We start from the raw sequence: 21147 nt of genomic DNA, 5'->3' as shown, positions 1-21147 counted from the left end.
TGGGCCAGCGGCTGGGACCCTGGGCTTGGCGGCCGGGACCCTGGTCTGGCAGTGGAGTCCCCAGGTGTGGGGCCAGCAGCCGGACGGGACTCTCTGGCAGGTGGACGAGCAGGACCTGAGGCCAGCGGCAGTGCCCGTGGGCAGAAGTGGGGCCAGCGGCCGGGACACCAGGTGCAAAACCTGGGGGTGCTGCAGCACCCACTACACCCCTACTTCCCAGGCCTATGGTTACACCAATGGAAAACTCGTGCATGTGAGAGGAGAATCAGGCACCTAGTATAAGATGGTTAGAAAATAGGTGTAAGTGACTTTGTACGGTATTGTATGTTACACTGAAAACACACCAGCTTAATTTGGCTGTATGGATTTTGGTGCAACATAAAGTTTGGGAGCCTGTTTTTTCACATTGGAGCCGCTTCATCCCCCTTGATGTATCATCTGCATTAATGTCACACACTTCCAGAATGATGAATCGGTCTGAGTTACACCACTTTGCCACTTATATCTGTTTTCTGACACCCAACATACAGTGGAGTGCAATGTGGTTCTTCCTGTTTTACATGTGGGAGAGGGCTACAGTAACAGGAATAACCTTTCAAAGAGCATGAGGACAGGAATGATTATTAATGTACTTACACTGCAGGATAAGAGTGACTCTATCAAAATACTAACCATGGTGATATGTATGTAGGTAGAGGACCTGAATAACGCCCCCACACTCACAAGCCCTGTAATAGACCAGACAGAATTGTGGGGAGGACAACTGTGCAGGGGCAGAGGGTCTCTACATCCCTTGCCCACCATGCCCTTTGCCAGCCTCATAATGGTCAGGTTTGGTTTGAGTGGGGTGTGCTTCTGAATCTATGCTTGTGCAGATTTAGTAGCTCAAAACAGGATGTGCAGCACAGTTGTCTTTGGAATAGGTCCCCAATTTCCATCCTCCCCACTACAACTGAATTCTCTACTCAGTTGCCCAGGCTGTGTGCATTTTACCCTAGTGACCATTCAGCTAAAGTGTGGCCCATCAGCATTAATGTATTTGGAGATTATGGTAGGATATTAGTCACAGGGTGCTGCTAGTATGCATTCGTTTGTATTTATCCACGGCATTATCTAAAGGATCCCGTCATTATTTCTTTATGGGATTTGATGTTCATTAATATATCTGGGTGTTCCACGTTGTGCATACACAGAACAAGATGTGGCCCCTGCCTCAGCAAGATGACAACTGAATAGATAGTGGCTCTGGTAGGGAACGCTGGCTGCTGTATTGTATCTGCCCTCTCCATAAAAGGGAAAAAGGACAAGAGTCTGTCTTCAGTCTCCTCTCCTCTACTGTACCCACGGTGGAGTCATAATTTGCCCATTCATGTTTTGATTTATTTTTTAAGTGCCAAATTTGTCTCTCATTTACTCAACTCAGCTGAAATAAATTTATAGTGGGCAGAATTTAACCACTAAAACCTAAAAACTGATAGTTTTGTTAGTCTGTTTGCTGATAAAACACTGCTTTGTTATCGACACTCAAGTCCACCAGATAAACTAATTCTATGCATACCAGTTTAGCATAAGAATGGCCTCCTGGAGTGATATGGGTGAAAGAACATGAAGCAAAGATGTGTGGTTTTGGCCTTGATTTCAAGAAGACGACCAGAGGTACACTCAATAATATGGATTTATTTATTAACAATCATGTTTTGTTTTGTTTTTTTCCTGATGGCATTATTGTTTTCTACATCTTTATTTGTTATATTAAGGTGAAAACACAATGTTTGTTTCACCTAGAAGAAATTGTCACAAGTCAATCAAGCTTTCCCAGTGCCCTGAGAACTTGGTAACATATTGTAATAGTTCTGCAGAGGAGATGAGTTGAGATGTATTTTTTAATCAGGTTAGAACTAGAAGGATATTTTTCTAGTGCCAGTTTGTACTGTGCCAGACTATAAATGGTAGAAGGGAATGTTATGTTAGGAAAAGGAAATAAAGACAGGTTCTTGCTTTGTTTTCTTGGGGAGTGGGGGAGACAGGAGCTGTCTCAAGAAGCTTGCAATTTACATGAAGTCAATTGTAGATGTAGTCAAAAACACACTGGAGACCCAAAAGATATTTGTTGATTTTTTTTTTAATTGGGTGAGTAAAGGCATCAAATGATGGTGTAATGCTGAAGTGTGGATTAGTATTTGAGCCTCCTGGCATTAATGGATTTTTAAGAGGAATTTGAATCACGTGAGGGAGGAATGAGATAAGGTAGGCCATTCCAGTTGTGGGGAAGCAGGCTGGAGAAGATAAAAGCAGAAATGTTGGTATGGGGCAGAACTGTGTAGTCTTTAAGGTGGGGAAGAGAAACTTAAACATTATTTATTAGGCAATGAGGAGTCAGTGGAGAGATTCAAAGAGGAGAGTGAGAAGGTCCAAGTGGTAGGCATGAAATATGATTTCAGCTGAAACACTCTGAAAGGACGGGAGTGAAGAGAGATGGGAAATATATTTCTCCAGAGAGGAGGAAGTTGCATAACCCAGGTGGGAGAGAGACATCAAGGTCATGGCCAGTGTCTTAGCTGTGGGGGCAAAAATCTGTTGTGTAAGAAAGAAACAGCAGGATTTGGCAATAGCAAGAAACAGAAGGGAGGAGGATTCTAAAATCTAGCCTAGGGATTCGAGCCTTGGGGAAGTGAGAATGTTAGTGTCTCAACATGAGTGGCAAGGGATGAGGGAAGAATAAGGGGGTGGGTGTCAAAACCCCCGTAGAATTCAGCGGGACCATAATTGGGGCCTCTTTTACTAACTGGGTTAAATTTTAGCTCCCTGCATTGAATCATATTTTAGAAAATACTGTAACCATAGAAATAAACACATCCATTTACCACAGTCCTAAATGCATTTCTGTTCAACCCAGGGCCAGATTCTGCTCTCTGCTAGGACAGAGTGGAGAATGGAGTTCTCCCATTATCTTTAGTGGACTTACTCCAGATTTACACTGGAATGAATGAGATGAGACTCTGACCATGAATTTGTAAATTAAAAACAGCAATAATTGGTTCTTAGGATAAAAGGTTGTGTCACAGCAAGAGTGTGTTTCATTTATGGTTAATCTCAGAGGATGAACAAGAGGAAGATAACGCTTGTAAATGTTGAGCCAGAGCTTTTTATCATGCAAATATTTTGTTCAATGGATCCCAGTCCTAGGGGCTGCTACATTGCTCATAGATACCAGTATGTATCATTCATGGTATGGTGGGTCCTCTCTTTCCTCTGTTTAAAATATTGTTCTGACCCAAATGTCAAGTGTTCCTTTTGACAGAAAACAACCCCTTCCTACATATCCTTTGTAGTGCTATCTAAAATCACCATCAATAAGGAGACATTCCCAGTTCTTTGGCCATATCATGTTGGTCCATCAGAGAAATAATTAAAAGCCTTTTGGCGCTGGAGAAATTATCGATGTCAGGCTTTAAAGTGAGGCTTTCCAAATGTAGCCACTTAACTAACTGGCTTGCATTTAGAACAGATCAATGTATGTGTTGCAGGAAAGCAATGTTTGCTTTTCAATTAAGGAACTTTGCTTAGTCCAGAAAACATGGTTAATAAATGAAAGGCATTTGAATTAAAAACAAACAAACAAACAAAAAAACCTGTCATGTCCCTGATTACTCTCTATGGCTGTCCGACACTTTACATTCTTACTGAGAGTCTCACTCGGATTTGTTTTAATTATGGTATTAATTCACCAGGATGTAAAATTTGCTTGCTAGGAGTCCATTTTTATAACTGCACAGTGGGTTCTTGTCTTTTGTTATTTGCTTTTTTTTGCTAGGTTGTCATTCTTGTCCAGGGTAAGTGAAGCTATCCAGGGTAAGAGTAAGAGAAGACACACTTCTTCAGATGAACTTCTGCTCTCATATATGATACTTCTTGTCTTTGGCATAGTTTCCTGTTTATATTGTGTCATTGAAACACAGTAAAAACAAAATCAAAACAAAAACCCCAACCCAACCCAAACCTTAAAACCAACCACCTTAACCCTATCTAGGTGCCTATGTCACAAATTACAAGAACAAAAAATAAAATGTAACTAGCAGTTTAACCTGACAGCTGGAATAACTCATCCCTCTAAAAAGACCCACAAAACTCCCCCCACCTCAGACACAGATATAATAGAGATTTATAATGAGATATAGAACACCAGTTTCAATTTGGCCTAGGTTGGGGTGATCTACTGCTACTGTCATTCGGAAGGTATCTACCTCACAAAAACACCCTCAAAAAAGTTGTCCTGATTGGCTGTCTCCGCAAAGAGATAAGGATTGAATGGGCCAATTGAGACTGAATTTTCCTCTCCCCACTCTATATGGTCTTCCTAGGTCATGGGTAAGCAACAGTGCTGTAGCATCATGATGGAGCGTGCACTGATCATGCCCATATTTTACCTGTCGGGTGGATAAATACATGGGCCCCATGGCTTTCAATCAAGCACTGAAATACTGTGAAAATGGATATTCTTGTGGTATTTCCAACCTGGCTGGAACCAGATAATACTATACATTTCACACAAAAGCCTTTTCTCTTGAGGCTTCATGTTTATACACAACTTGCAGGCCCCTTTCTACCCAAAAAGCCTTTTAACATTAGAATTTTTTACACCTCCCCCTCCATCCCAAAAGGAAAATGAGTGACCTAAGAACAGGCACAGAGTAATAGTCTCTTGTCAGGGCTCCCCAAATCAAAGGAAAGTGAATACGAGAAGTAAAAATAAGGAAATCCATGGTTCTTGTTGTGGAAGTAAGTAAAAGAAAACCCAGATTTAGTCTTTTATTCTTCCATTTAACCAAGGTATGCCACATTCCACCCCCAACTTTGTGATAAGTGTTGAGTTGCAGGGGATTTGGGGGGCTCTTGGGAGCCCCTTGTTAAAATTTTGCCATCAATTGAAATTAGGTTCAGGATAGTGGTTTGGTCTCTGGTGTAGATGCCTTATTTGTGGGGCTTGTAAACATACGTCTGCAGAGCAAGCTTATTATAACATAAATACCTCTGCAGAACAAAAATGTTGGTCAGATTGAACCAAATGGGAGGGAGGGCGGGAGAGAGAGAGAGAAGATATTCCAAGCCTGTCAAACCAGATATTTACCACTTCAAATTATTCAAGGTGAACACTGCTACACTCTCCACATACTCAGCTTACCCCTTATTTCTGATGACACAGTACAAACAATTCCAGCAATGCGCAATTTAATATGAACATTCACCTTTTGGATAGATCCACCAGTCTCGTCTGTAGCATGTGCGTTTTTTGTACACAAAGTATATTATAGGCAAATGGTGCGGAAAGCAATTGGGGCCTGTCACAGGCTGCCTAGCCCTTTCAGAGGAGTTGTGCTCTGTCTTGCCTGTGAGGTAGCAATTATCTCCCAACTGATGCAGATCAGGGGATTTAATTACAGCCAGTGGTCCCAGCTGTGAATGGGTCAGGGAGGACTACGCAGAATGGGAAAAGAGCTCAGTGAAGGAAGGTGAACAAGATAAGCACAGGGCCGGTGCTACCATTTAGGCAAACTAGGCAGTTGCCTAGGGAGCCAAGATTTGGGGGCGCCAAAAAGCGGTGCCCCTAATTTTTTTTTATAGCATTCCTGGGTTGGGCTGCTGTGCGGTTGCCTCTCCACTTCTCCCACCTCCCAGGCTTGCAGCGCCGATCAGCTGTTTGGCGGCGCAAGCCTGGGAGGGGAGGAAAATTAGAGCGGGGGCGGCGTGCTCAGGGAGGAGGTGGAGCAGAAGTGAGCTGGGGTGGGGAGCTGCTGCATGGCTCCTGGGGGGGGGGGGGGAGCTGCGGGGGGGGGGGGGCCTCAGGGCGGGGGGGGGGGGGGAGCTGCCGCAGGGCGGCGGGGGGCGCAAGGTGGAAGTTTCGCCTAGGCCACGAAACTTCCTTGAACCGGCCCTGGGTAAGTGCCATCTCTGAGAAGGGTCTGGTGAAGGCAGGATGTGGAGAACAGGGAACAGGTCAGGCTCCTGTGGGAGGCCTCTTGGGATAGGGTCTGTTAGGATTGGAACAGGGAGGTACCTGAGAGAAGCTGCCAGCAGGGCCGGCTCTGGCTTTTTTGCCGCCCCAGCCAAAAAAGCCAGAGCCGGGGGGAGGGCGGTGAGCCCCGGCCGGGGGGAGGGCGGTGAGCCCCGGCTGTGGCCCCGCTCTCCCCGGCGGCCGGAGCCGGAGCACCGTGCTGCCCCCCTCCAGGTGCCGCCCCAAGCACAAGCTTGGTGGGCTGGTGCCTGGAGCCGGCCCTGGCTGCCAGAGCCCCTGGGGAGGAGAAGGAAGACAATGGGAAAAACTGCTAGGAGGAGAGGCCTTCAGGGAGTAAGCCTGGGAGGCAGTGCTTTGCCAAAGGAGCAAAATACAACTCTCCAATGCCTGGGAGTCGGGATCTGCAAAGCACGGAATTTCAGTGTAGCACAAGAGGGGCAGAAGGATATTCTGTTTGGATGTTGGTTTTGGATTCTTTTGTTACTGCAGAAAGGGACGGAGCAGGAATGAGATGACCTGGCTGCGGGGCTGGCCTATGGAAGATGTAGTCAGAGACAGGCCATTATAGGGCCAAAGGAGTGGTTAACGGAGGCACTAGAGAAGAAGACCCTGCAGTTCAGCGCTGTATTATTGCCTAGGCCGACAAGGCATAGGCCTAGGGCGGCAAATTTGCAGGGGCGGAAGCTCCCCTCTGCGCCACGCCCCCCTGCTCCAGCTCACCTCCGCCTCCTCTGCAAGCGTGCCGCCGTGTCCTGTTTCTCTCCCCTCCCAGTGCTTGTGCCACGAAACAGCTGTTCACAGGGCAGGGAGGGAGGGGGGAGGAGGGGCGAGCGCTGGGGGAAGAGGCGGGGCCAGGGGGGGCGGGGATTTGGGGAAGGGATCCAATAGGGGAAGGGAGGGGGCAGAGTTGGGGTGGGGACTTTGAGTAGGGGGTTGGAATGGGGGCAGGAAAAGGGCGGAGTCGGGGCAGGGCCAGGGCGGCAATTATTTCCCGGCCTAGGGGGCGGTAAAATTAGGGTGACCAGACAGCAAATGTGAAAAATTGGGACAGGGGGTAGGGGGTAATAAGAGCCTATATAAGAAAAATACCCCAAAATCGGGACTGTCCCTATAAAATCGGGACATCTGGTCACCCTAGGTAAAATTATTAATCCGCCACTGCTGCAGTGCCATGCTCTGACACCAGTGGGTGCTACGGCAGTGAGTACAACTGCTTACAGAGCCCCTTGGTAAATTGTCAGCAGCATGTCCCTGTGTAATGTCAAACAAGTGCTGTGTGTGTCTGTTCTGAAGAGTCAATGAGCCATAGCTGCTTCTGATGTTGCTGGTTTCTTGGAGCCATCTTCAGATCAGCATAATAGGGCTGGTCCACACTAACCCCCCACTTCGAACTAAGATACGCAACTTCAGCTACGTTATTTACATAGCTGAAGTCGAACTATCTTAGTTCAAATTTACCGTGGGTCCACACGCGGCAGGTAGGCTCCCCCTTCGACTCCGCGTACTCCTCTCGTGGAGCAGGAGTACTGGCGTCAACGGCGAGCACTTCCGGGATCGATCCCAGAAGATGGATTGCTTGCCACCAGACCCGGAGGTAAGTATAGACGTACCCATAGAGCCAGGCTTTTTGGGAGCAGATAAATGTTGCAATTAGAATGACAAAATTAGTTCAGATTTGATGCGGTTACATTCTGTCATTGAGCCTGAATCTCAAGTTCTGCCAGTCTCTTGATTTACACCTGTGTCAGTGAATAGAAAATTACGTATGCCGTTCTTCAATTCCACTATATTAAAATATTCTATATGTTTTTTTATATTCCTAAAAATAACTCCAGTGTAATAGATATAACATGATCTGATGCCTCCTGGAAATATGAATCCCACCCAGGTACAGAGGGGAGAATGGAGCCTTTAGTATGAGCTGACCAAAATGTTTTGTTTCTAAACAAAATGCAGCAGAAATTCAGGGGTTATATTTTCCACTTGGAGTACAGGGAGATAAGCGCAGCTCCCATATTGTTAATGGGAATTCAAGTCTCTGATACTTTCTGCATATTACACTGAAAAGATACGCCTTAATGTTTTATTGGCTGAAGAGAAACAGAAAGAGTGGTTATGGTTCCTTTAGGATCTCCATGCCAAGCTGTTGGACATATTCTCCTAGACTGACCCTTTGCAGGATGTCATGGTGAATTCTTTTGTACAGTTTTTTTTCTTTTTCATGGAATATATACTGTTTGTAGACTTGGGGGAGAAAAAAGGAACCTGTGGTAACATTGTATTTTCTATAGCATGGGGAAGGAAATTGGTTACAGTTAGGAGTGGTATCATCAGCAACATAACAAAGTGTCATGGCCAAAGGTAAGGCATCATGGATGACAAAGACCCAACCCTACATCATTCATTCAGGAAAGTCAAATTACATTGGAATTAATGTTTTTGGTGTAAATAGCTTTCCTTCCTTTCCATGATCCTGCATTTCTGATACAAATAATTTTCAACAATAAAAGTGAAAGGACACCACATTTGTGTGCAATGGAAGTAATCTGGGGACTAAAAATGAGGGACTTGAAATAAGGGACACTTGTAATAGTAATGGTATTTATATTTTGATAGCACCCAGAGTCCTGAATCTGGATCGGAGGCTCATTTTGCTAAGCGCTGTAGAAACACGAAAAGCCATGGTCAGCATTAGCTAACCTGTAAAAATCTTTTGGATTTCTGGAAAGACAGTGGTACACAGATGCAGGCATTAACTGCAACCCTGGCTGACTCCTTCCAACAGCAAGCATGTTGACCACTACATGGCAGTGGAAGGGAAGATAATACGCCTGGTTATTCTTGTCTGGTGTTACACCTATGTAATTCCATTGATTTCAGTGGAGTTACTGTTGATTTTGCAATGGTGTAACTGAGAGCTAGAAGTCTTCAGACCCTGTGTTGGTGCAGCATAGTTTTTCCTGTTTCTATTGTACTTCCTTTGATTTTTGTTGCTGTGGTACATAGTGACTCAAATGTGTATCCTGCCTTGTTATAACAAGATCCTTTGCTCTCAAAAATACCCTCACACAAGGTGTATTTACTGGTTCTCTGTTTATATCCTCCCCTTTTTTGTAGCTAAATCTGTATGAGTAGTGTCAGATACAAATTTCAATACCATGAGTTAATTTTTGGCTGTTTCTTTCTGCCTGCCTGCTTTTGTAAATCATTTTTTCAGGTATAATATAGGTAGTATGTTTCGTAATGTTCACATCTTAGCAAAACAGTATTTCTTTATAAACATTTTGAAGACAGTTTCCTACAGCACAGAGGTTTCTTAAAACACTAGGCTATTGTATGTCAGGGAGACTTTTGCCATATTTTTATACATCTAAAGTCAAGAGAAGGCATGCCGTACTTAACTTGTTTGACCTGTAATGTATACAAGAAATGGAGAGAAATTGACTGCATGTTAAAATGACCTAGTAGCCCAGCTAATTTCTTTTATGCCTTAAATTAGGTTACTGACATTCATAATGCATAGAACCTTGCTTGTTGAGCAATTCAGCATCATATTTGCAGAGGTACAACTATACTAACTGGTATTACACTCAGTGATTTATTTGCACTGGGGAAGCCAAGAAAATTCTGCATCTCTATCTTAAAAGTGTATTTTCCATGGTTCTAAATGATCAAGAACTTTCCAGCTAGAAGTATATTTTCCCCTTCCACTTTATATAACTATGATGATTAAATGATCATTTGCTATATATATTGGCACATGCTGTTTACCTTGGTCTGCAACTTGAAGGCCTTTCTGTGGCTTCCCTAATCTGATCTAGGAATTTCAAAAATAAATCACTAATTATATTCATAGAAAAGGTCTCCTTCCTTAGCTCTCCGAGCCTGTAGATCTAAGTATGCCATAAAGTACCAGTTTGTATAGAGTATGCTTTGGAGTTGGACCTACCTTACTCTTAATATAATATGCTAGAATGTGCAATGTCTGCTTGCACACACAAAGGTAATTAATTAACCTGCATGCAAAAATTAACCCTTAGAGTACTGCTTCAAATTCCACAATTTTGTTGTTTAATTTTTACTTGTGGGCTATACTGCTTTCCTACTCAGGTCATAGTACTGTACATAAAGTATGTATCTAGACATGTAAAAAAAATCTCTTTATGAAAACAAGGAATCCTATCAATACAAACTCCCCCAGGTTGCTAATGGGTGATGTATTCATAAGCAACTATAGTTTTTAAGGTTTTACATTATGACATTAATTTAAAATGTTTAATGTTTCAGTGTAATTGTGTGCCTGTTAGATTTAGTTCCTAAACTTTGTAGTTGTGTATCCAATAAAAAGAAGTCAGTTCTTTAAGGGTTAATGTGGAGTTAGGGGATCCCAAGGTATTCTCCTGCTTGTCTTTCCTTAAGATGTCTGCATGTTTCTTTTCAGGTAGTTACCTGAACATGTGAACACTGGGAATGAATGAATGAGTGACTAACTGAATGAATTAAATGTTCTTTTTGGAAATGCCTGCTTGTACTTTGCAGGGGTGGGAAAACAAATGGTAGCTCCTAAATTCAGGCCTTTATTAAAATAAAGTGGGGGGAAAAGAAAAAAAAAGTATTTTTTGACATTTTCCACGCACTCTGATGCCACCAGTTTATTCGATTTCTTTTTCTTTCAAATAGCCCAATAGAATCCTGCCAGAATTTCTACAAAGATTTCACGTTACAGATAGACATGGCTTTCAACGTGTTCTTCCTACTCTACTTCGGCTTGCGTGTAAGTACCTTGAATTATGTCGTGTGGTTCAGGGGAGGGAATGCAATGATTGTACTCAGAGATTATTTGACAGCTGCCTCACTGTTCATTTGCCATTGATGCAAGAAATTAACGTGATTTCTGAGACCTGTAAGTAAAGATTTTGACTGAGAGCCTCTAAGTAACAGTGGTGAGGGGACTGGGTAAGGGGATTGCAATTGACAACCTAGACTATTGCCAATCTACCATCATCTGATACTGCTCAGTGGCCTGTGTGGAATTTGGTCTCAGTCCAATTCGCAATGGACTGATGTCTACATCACAAAAACTGCCACAATAACTGGCATTAAACACCCACCCTTGGCAATCTCAGGCTGATTGAACTACCCTTGTGCTCTTCAATGTGTTTGCTACAGTTCAAGTTTCAGGTCAGTGAGGTAGCATGGGGAAGTTCACTGCTGCATCCTGTGTCTGCAAGGCTGTCAAGCTAGCACCAGTCTCAAGTGCTAAGTTCTTAGAGAAAATTTTATTTTGAAAATGTATCATTGGTCTCTTCTCTCCACTTTCTTTAAACCAGGTCTCTTTAATGGGATCAGGTTCGGCATCCAAAAATCAAAGTACCTAAAATCACTAGTAATTTAAATAAATATTTGGGCCAATTGTACCCATAATGCATGCTGGGTTTTTTTGGCTAAATTGAGGGGAATGGGCTATGCACTAGAAATTAACGTTACTGTTGCTAGCTGGGACAGCAGGAGCAGTGGAAGTTTTCAAGGACCACATGGCCACTAATGCTGATGGGAGAACCTGAAAAGGTTAGAAGGTCTGCAAAATGGCTGGAAATCTTTTAAACGTGCTGTGATGAGCTTTCCTTTATATCCTGTTTGTGGTTCACACAGTGTTTTGGTATTTTGGCACTTCTGCTTTTGTTTCTTCTCAAAACCTGGAAGTGCAGCACTGTTTGAGAATAAAAAGTTAAGAAAAAGTTTACCAACATTTTAGGAACCAGTAAAAAATGTGGTTTGTGATTTGAACAAAAGGTCTGGGTTGGTTGTTATTTTATCTGATCAGTTTGACCCGGGATAGATACAGTCATTAGCCCTTTGATAAATAGATTAGATCATCTCAGTATTTGCAGTATTATCTATACTTCCCATATTCTGTATCACAAATACATAATAGAATGTATTCCAAATACTAAGATATGGTTATTTTAGGTTTTTAAAGGTGACCACTATACCATCGAAATATTCTGACTCCCTGTCAGAACAGATTCAATACACAGTACCCGTAATTTGCCAGCAACTACAAATTCAGAGGTGTCCTAATCTCTTTCTAGGTCTGTGACACATTTTGCACACAGAGAATCATTTATGCATGTATTACCCTTGCTGATTTACACTGAGAATGGAATAAGTTTTTACTCAACTTGAGTAAGGTGGCAGAATTGGCTCAGTAGTGAATTTGCTAGATATATAACAATTATTTCCTACCTGAAGTTCTTTCAGTATAGTCTGACAGACTAAAGTGCCTTTGTGAAGACTTACTGGCAAGTTAAGTTATTTGAAGAAACATTATTTAACTGTACCCTTTTCCATCTCTTTCCCCTAAAATAATGAAATGCAACTCACAATCATATAAATATTCCTATATCTAGAGCTCTAGAAGATGTGTGTCCAACCACATGCATGCATCCTATGTAAATTCTTAGTCAGCTGGCATCCAAGTTTGCTGCAATGGAGAAATAGAAGCTCTCAAACTACTAATGAAGACAAAACACAAATTAAATGAATTACCATAGTCAGGCAATAAGGCATGATAGAGCTATGGTTTTCAAGAGCTAATCACGGCTTTGGGAGGCACAAAATATTGCCAAGTACCTCACTGATGGCATGCAAACACTTGAAGCATGATAAGGATTACCCCCAGGAGTTTATCCTGCTGCATTTATGGAATTTGTTTGAGAGTTATTAATTATTTAAATGAATGACCTTCACCATACTTTCACAGCATTTGTATTCAATACCATTATAGTAAAACCAGGGACTTTTTCAAACAGCAAACTGAATTTGAATGCAGTCTCATTTACAGTTTGACTTGATTTCTGAAAGCAAGGGATTTCTGGGTTATGGGAGGCTAAAATTCTGGGACACCCCTGCCCAACAGAGTTATGTTGAGTTTTAGCCTAAACTCAGTATCTCCTTGTTATATTTTCATGCCAGACCTTTGATGTTAATTGAGTAATCAGGTGTCTGTTTAATTATTTTAATGTGAGTTCGTGAGTATAGAAATATTTTTCATGTTATAAACATGAGGGGCCCTTTTTATGGGTGGGACCTTAATCATATTGTTATTACTACTTGCCCTTTTCTAATAATCTCTCTGGAGTTATAATGCAGTTAGTACACAGCATGTATTATTTTATGTAAAACAAAGTTCTGAAGTGGTCCTGGCAGGTAGTAGTCATGGGCTTAAGAAATAATTATATGGTAAGGTGTAACATCAGTGATGGTTGGTGGACACTGCTTTTAGCTTTTAGCTGAAGTATTAAAGGTACTGCTTTTGTATCTGATAGTCCAACATTCAAGAGCTAGCTGGGGTAGATTCCTGATTTCTCTAACTAAATGAAAGAATGTCTTTGATGTACATCTGAGCTTGTTGTCTACCCTTAAACCAATTTTTGCATGGCAGTTCCTAAAAGGGAACATTAAAATAGCCCACGTAACACATATGATTCCACTGAGATCATAAAAATGCCAGGAAAAATTGGGTACCAAACACATGGGTATGCCAGCTGTCAAATACTCAGAATACTTGAGTGGAGGTGATGGTGGAAATCTGATTCTCTCCCCCCACAACCGGTGACATTTTATAAAAAAAGATTACCTGAAATAGTGTTGCTAAATGCTAAAAGAATGATTTGTTGAATCTGTCTCCTTGCAACAAGTCTGAGAACTCAATGCATAAATGTTCTTCATTTCTCTACTTGATATATGGCCCTCCCATTGTTAATTTAGTGTTGCCAAGTAATGTTGTCAGGTAATAGTTTTATCCTCCAGATAAAACCACTGTCTAGTTATGATTGATCTGAGGACACCAAATGTTACTCCACTAACTCCTAAAGTAAAACTGGAACTTAATCTTCAGAAAGGAGAATATTGCACACAGATGTATCGACATGCTTATAAATTGATTTTTTCCCCTTTTCTTTTTCTAGTTCATTGCAGCCAATGACAAGCTGTGGTTTTGGCTGGAAGTTAACTCGGTAGTAGATTTCTTCACAGTCCCTCCAGTGTTTGTGTCAGTGTATTTAAACAGAAGTTGGCTTGGTAAGTAAATTGCTTTTCATTTTAATCGCTGATATCAAAAACACACACACCGGGCCCAGTTTGACAGAGCAGTTCTTCGTCCTGCACCCCACGTAAGTGAAGGAATGTAACAGATGTTGTCTCTGTGAGCTATCCATTTCAGCTGACAGGTGGGTTACATTGCATGGGACATTTACCATGTCCATTTTGCTCTTGATACATAAGTGCAATTCTCTGAGAAGTTGCGAGAGGTACGGTGTGACTTTTGCATGGCAGTGAACACCAACTTGAAAGGAGAAGCATCTGAAATTAGGCTGCTTTTTTAAAAGGTAAGTTTGATTTAATTGTCACTGCTCACAACCTGGGCAGCTAATCCAAAGCATTCATTTATAGATCTTCATTGCGATGAATAATCATGGACCTGTACAACAATGAAATAAAAAACAGTTAAAACTTGAACTGATCTGGCCCAACTCAGTTGCACAATGGGAAAGATTCCGATGTTATTGGTCTCACCTTTTGCTTAGGAAAGACCGTTAGGGGTTGAGGGTGTGGATAGAATAATAAGATGTTGAGTGAAAACAGAGGGCACAAAATGAAGCTGAGAAGTTAGGGTTAAAAAGAAATACAGAGAGAGAATGTGGAAAAAAAGCAGAGATGGCGAGAGAGAAATATTAATGGAATTAATGTGTGCCAACGTACTATTTGGAAGCTCTTCTATCCTTAATACAAAATACAGGTTTCCCCTTTAGTTCAAATCCTGAAGTACTTATTCAGGCAAAGCTCCCAGTGAAGTTAATGCAGTTATGGTTACCATTACTTTTAACAAAGGGACCCCCCCCCACAGACATAATTCCCACTTTACTCTGTGATAAACCACATGCATCAAGAGTGCATGTGTTTATAGAGAAGCTGAGTGAAATGTACCCCATTGTTTTGGGTCATGGATGAGAAGAAGGTAGTTGTTTGAGGCCCACTCCACCAGTTGTTCGTCGTCTGCATCTGGCTCTGAGTAACCCCAGTGAGTGTGTTGACTGTTGAATTCATCCACATAAACAGCTGGGTGAGTGAGAGTGAGTAAGACTGGCTGTTCCCAGTTCGCACTTGGTGGTTTATAGACATTTGCAACCTGGAAGCCAGCAACCTGAATGACATCACAGTAGTTGGTCAATGACAGTGGGGCAGCATCAGAGATGTCTGAGCGAATATATGTTGCTCGAACATGTTTAGCATGTGCAGTGTGACACAGCAGATCAAATTAATTGATGGCATCTTTATATATGTGTGTGGTCTCTTGTAAATAGACAATGTCAATGCTGTGATGATGAGTGATTTAGCTGATTATGTTGTGCTTGGATGCCAGGGTTGAGTTGGAGAACTCTAAAAGCTGGACCAATGACTAGAAAGCCTGGGGATGGCACGACATCAGGGGTGATGGCTGGAAAATGACTAGGATTCAGTTAATTAATTGAATTTGGTCTGGTAGGTTATATCATTAGCTTCCCCGGGGTTAGCCAGGTACTGAGGGGGGATGTAACGTGAATGTTGAGCCAATGCCCCCCACTACAAAGGGATGATTGTTTGAACTATATGTTCTTGGGGGCAAGGACAGCTTGATTTACTTGGGGTGGTACCATAATCTAAATAATAAATAGTAATATTAGAGAGCTCATACACTTTCTACAGTTTTTATAAACTAGTTTTGCTACAGCAGATGTCATTTTACAGGAGAAGTAAGTTAAATACTGTACATGACCCCTTCCCATTAGGTAGGAAGAATCGTCCCTGATCCAGGCAAAAGCGTTCTCCCCCGTTTGTTGTTTGTAGTCTCATTTTTGCCTCTTGCCTGGTTTCATCTTTTTGAAGGCTCTCCTTCCCCACTGAGTGACAGAACTTGTCTGTGAAGTCAGCCTAGAGTTTGTGTATAATGTGCAATACTCTAATCCTTCACCCTGTCTCCTTGTCTTTTTTTTTTTTTTTTTGTTTTTTTATTTTAGAGCAGAAGGGTCCTTAGTGAAAGAATTCACTGTGATTCATCAAAGTTTCCTGCCAGAGCTATCATTTACAGCCATAACTACAGCTCCTTAAATGTTGTTCCTAGATGCTGTGATAAACGAATAATGTGAAAATCTAGTTATATGTGTTAATGATGAATTTTTGTTACCTTCCATCCTTTAGATAGTTGGTTCTGCCTAAGGAACCCAGTTATGGTATAAACATTTTTTTTTCCTTTTGCCACAACAAAGCACTATTCCAATAGCCCTTTGCAACTCCTTGGCAGTGTAAAGGGACTATGATGCTGACATAAGCAGGCAGTGGAAGTATTCCCCCAGCACAGGAGAATTCCCAAGCCGTAGGTATAAAGGGTAGGATGTGGTAGAAGGGGAAGTATCCAGAATGCACTGTACACTGTTGTTTCCTGATCTGATCCCTGGCTTCCTTCAGGTTTGAATGCACAAAGGATAGCTTCAAGCCATCTTTGCCCTTCTTCATTCTACTCCAGCTGTACTGAGTGGACCTCTGGCACAGCTGAGGATCTTAGTTACCTGGTTAGCAGATAAACTCAGTGAGAACATCTGTATTATTTAAAAGTTAATTCAGGTAATACAAATGGAATGACATTCCGCATTTTATCACACCCTGATGTTTATCCCAACAATCCAAACATGTGCTTTTCCTCAGAGTGATGTTTCCATGGGCTGTAGGATTTTCATATACAGATTAACAGGAATCCCTTATTTATAGGAGGTATACAGTAGGGGAGATTAATGTGGTCTGTTTCGTTATTAATACATCAAGTATTTCCAGTGGATTTCACTGCACTTTCATGTCATTCAGCTAAGGTGAGTTCACCTAAGGTAAAGATACTGGAGGGATCAGATGTGACTTCCTGCAAATTTATGGTGCCATCGCCTTAATATCACAAGAACTGGCCCAACTGGTTAAATAGGTTAATAGATGTCTAAGTGTCTGTGAATGAGGCAAAGGGAAATAGACAAATGGACAGTATAATCCAATTAACACAAAACTATAGAAACCAAACCCCTCTTAACCCTGGATTAAACTTTGTCTCCGGAGAACTAAACATTCATTACAAGAACTGAAATATAGCCCCTTACATCATGCATTGCCACAGTCATCAAGGTAAAAAAGGGTCTCACATGATCTTAATGATCAGTAGCTTATTGTTCAGTTATAGTGGGAAGTCAGTTTAGTTTCTTTCTTTCCCTCCGGTGGTCTAGAAATGCCACATTAAAGGAGAAGCAGCATCAATAAAGGCTTTACTTTAAAAAAAAAAATCTCTGGAAAACATTTCTAAAATACTTTTACTATGGATGTGGCATCGTCTCTGGAAAATACTTGCTGGTGTGGGGTAGTGCACAAAAGATTTATTAACACTCATTTGGGATGAACTGCATGACTCATGCAAAGTCATTTGTGAGCACTGCTATCCCAAATGTATATCAATAAAACCTTTATCCTCACCACATCATCATGGATTCCTTCTCACTCGCTTTACCACTAGTTCTCTTTCTGTCTGTCTTTCATGCTAGTTTGTTTGCATTTCATTTCCTGGTTGTTATTTTTGAAAGGAAAGTTGGAGTAAGGTGAAACAGCTAAGAAAAAGTGTTAGGAGCTCTGGTCAAGTGAAAAATTCTCTAAGTTATATCTGGAGCCAATCAATTTGAACAGTGTATAGATTGGGTTTATTTTGTCAGTGGAGTTGTACCAGTTTTCACTAGGGGTTGATTTAAAGACAATAAGATCACAAATAAGATCACAAATATTCCTATGTTTTCTTTAGGGAGGTTCACTTCTAGTTTTCACCTTGGAAAAGAGACTCCCTTACCATTTCTTTTATCCACAGTTTTAGAAGCAGTCATTCATGTGCTAGCACATTCATGTGAACTGAGGTCATGCTTCATAAAATCCTCAATATTTCTAGCATAACACTATACAAAAAAATTGATGATGGTAATAAAAGGGAAATTCTCCAGTCTAAGCACACACGTCTGTGGAGAGGAGAGTCTTCCTAAGGAAACAATGCCAACAAAAAGAACAGAGTTTTGGGTTTAAAAAGTCATTTTACAAATTATTTCAACCAAATGACTACAGTGCATTGTAGTGTATGTATTTCCAGTTGTAGTGAAGCTAGGTTAAGAATGAAATTGTTCTGTGAAAACAGTGACATCAGTCGTAAAGGCTGAGTCTTCTGTAATAATTTACTCTCATTTTGTAACACACAAGAGTTGTGCTTTAGCCAACACAGCTAAATTTTCAACCCTGAAATCCTCATTGCTTTGGATGGGCTTGCAATATGCTGAATTAAATAACATTGTAAAAAATGAATATCTTCCAGTAATATGTTCAGCAGTGGTTTACAAATATACCACACAGCATTTTAATACTGTTACTTTATCCTCTGTGATAGCAAAACCACGTTAAATGTCTGAAATTGCCTTTCAATCATAAAACTATAGACATTAGAAAAAAAGGAAGGTATTGATTCTAGTTGAAGCTTTGTGTCAGAATTAATTGCCTAGACGGGATAGTATTGATAGAGGTGGAGTAAGCAGATAAAAAGGAATCTAGACTGCCCCTTGCCACTGGCTGTGGCAGCATCCGTGTCTGAAGAACAGCCACAATGAGACACCGTTAGGACTGCCATCATTTTAAATAAAGCCTAAGCATTTTATTGCTTGGATTTCTTCTCTGGTATTCTAGAATCATAGAAGTTAGAGATGACCATTAAATCATCCACTCTTTCTACCTCCCAGTGTGGGAGTGTTTTCTACAATGTCCCTTCTGGTAGTAAAAGTTCCAAGTGCTGGAGACTATTTCACAACTTTAATGTATTCTATTATTTTTTCTTCCTAGTCATCCTAAATTTCCCTTTCCCTAACTTAATGAAATTATTCCTAGCTATGTACGTTGCCCCTTTGGCCCATCCATTGAATTGTTTTTCCTTCTTTGGTGTTTAGACGCCCTTTAGACATTTATAGATTGTTGTTATTGTCCCCCTTAGAAGTAGTTTCTTAGGTTTTTACATCTTTTTTAATAAATCTAGTCAATCACTTGCTGCTGTTGACTGAATTCACCCAGAATTCAATACAGCCAAATTTTCTGCTATTGTAAATTAGAACTCCACTGAAGAAAATGTCTCAAGTGGAGCATTGCCAGTTGTGTGCAGGTATATCAGAGCTGTATGGAGGGGCTGTAACTTCCTTACTTCAAAAAGGGAAACATTTGCCTGAGTAGCCCAAAATTGCATTTTTGCTGCCCTACTGAATGAGAAAAATCTTTCTCTGGAACTGGGCAAACGATTTTCAATGAGCGATTTAAGTAGAAGATTTACCCCTTTTTCTGTTTATGAATTATCCACAGACTTCAGTTGTTACTAAGGGTACGTCTATACCCAGCTGCTAGTTCGGCGGCTGGCAATTGAACTTCTGGGTTCGACTTATCGCGTCTTGTCTGGACGCGATAAGTCGAACCCGGAAGTGCTCGCCGTCGACTGCGGTACTCCAGCTAGACTAAAGGAGTACTGCGGAGTCGACGGGGGAGCCTGCCTGCCGCGTGTGGACCGAGGTAAGATCGAACTAAGGTACTTCAAACTTCAGCTACGTTATTCACGTAGTTGAAGTTGTGTACCTTAGTTCGATTTGGGGGGTTAGTGTAGACCAAGCCTAATTTGTCCATTAATTGCAATTATGGAATATGTTTCATGCAAACAAATTTCAGCCTGTGGCTTGCTCATAGATTATTGGCTGTGAACTATTGCTTTGAGTATTTGCTATTTGTGCCACTTAAGTGGTCACAAAAGCCATGTGGTTTTGCCTTTGCTCCTTGATTGCATCATTGAACCATTTATAAACAGTATGAGGCCTTGGATAAATCACTCTGACTGTTTGTTTGTGTGATCACAAAAGTGAGATGATTTGTGAAACGTTTTTTCTGGCAAAAAAAAAAAAAAATCGCTTCTGTGACTGTGGCAAGAAAGAGATCAAGAGTGTGTGTAAAGCAAGCCTTAACAGGAAGATGTAAAATAAGGGGTGAAATTGTGATCAGACTTTGCACAGGGATTCAGCAGAGGTATGCAAGAAGCCTCCACTCTTTCACCTGTGCCAGGGCTGACCACAATAACAGTTCCTGCAAGCAGTTCCTCCAGTGAACAAGTTGCCGTGTCCCTGGACCAGCCCACAGAGCACCAGGGGTAGTAGCCTGCATTAGAAAACTCCAGGGGAGATTGTGCTGGGGGGGAGGGAGGAGCTACAGCTTTGCACCACTCCCTACATAAGGTTGTATGTAAATTGTACCATTTAGCCCCAAATGACTATGTATTGGGTGATCTGCAACAGGTGTAAGCACAATACGGTACGGAGAGTGACTTGGTGACTTTTAAATAAAATAACTTCTTGAAGAATTGCTTTTCAGACCATTGATGTGGTAGGTTTGAAAGAGAGGTTACATTGTATATACACAGCCACCTTTGAAAAAATGAAGTAACTGTTGTTTTGTTTTCCCAAATACCGAAAGTTACTTTACAGGAGGGACTTATCTGCCTGCAACATTTCAATTAAAATAAATAAAACAAACATTAACTTGCTTTTGAGTTCGCAATAGGGAGAAAAAAGGCAGTTAGAATAATTGTTCTGGGTGGTTTGGGGTGTTTTTTTTGGGGGGGGGGGTAGGGGGAGTGGTTTAGTTTGTGTGTATATCATAGTACCATCATCTTTCTTTAATTTGCTAAATTTCTAAATGAAATGTTTTGAAACAAGTTTTGAAAATACCAAAACAAAAAACTTTTACTTTTCCTTAAAAAAAAAAAGTTTTTCACCAAAACTATTCACTGAATTCAACCCAAATTTACAAATTATTTCAGTTGATGTGAAACTGCATTTTTTGACAAGCTATTAGTCAAAAAAAATTCACTCAGCTCGATGTGTGTTTGTTTCTGTGTAAACTTTGCAAAGCAACAAGAGCCCCATGTTTTATATTTCCTTCCTGAGCACATTTTTCTAAATCTCAGAAAATATTATTTTACATGGGACTGTGACAGAACCTGAAATATT

General features: G+C 41.3%; 1 protein-coding gene across 24 annotated transcripts in view; it reads left to right on the top strand.

The window, feature by feature from the left end:
- Positions 1-21147, top strand: part of KCNMA1 (potassium calcium-activated channel subfamily M alpha 1) — an 871895-nt gene that overhangs the window by 559076 nt on the left and 291672 nt on the right. For all 24 annotated transcript variants that reach the window (XM_034777732.1, XM_034777731.1, XM_034777723.1 and 21 more), the window contains exons 4-5: positions 10694-10787; positions 13984-14095. In XM_034777732.1, the coding sequence (XP_034633623.1) occupies positions 10694-10787; positions 13984-14095 (206 nt within the window). The remainder of the gene's footprint in view (positions 1-10693; positions 10788-13983; positions 14096-21147) is intronic.

Source organism: Trachemys scripta, chromosome 7 (genome assembly GCF_013100865.1).
Source record: "Trachemys scripta elegans isolate TJP31775 chromosome 7, CAS_Tse_1.0, whole genome shotgun sequence".
Classification (NCBI taxonomy): domain Eukaryota; kingdom Metazoa; phylum Chordata; order Testudines; family Emydidae; genus Trachemys; species Trachemys scripta.
The sequence above is the reverse complement of the archived record's forward strand: the minus strand, read 5'-3'. Positions and strand labels throughout refer to the sequence as shown.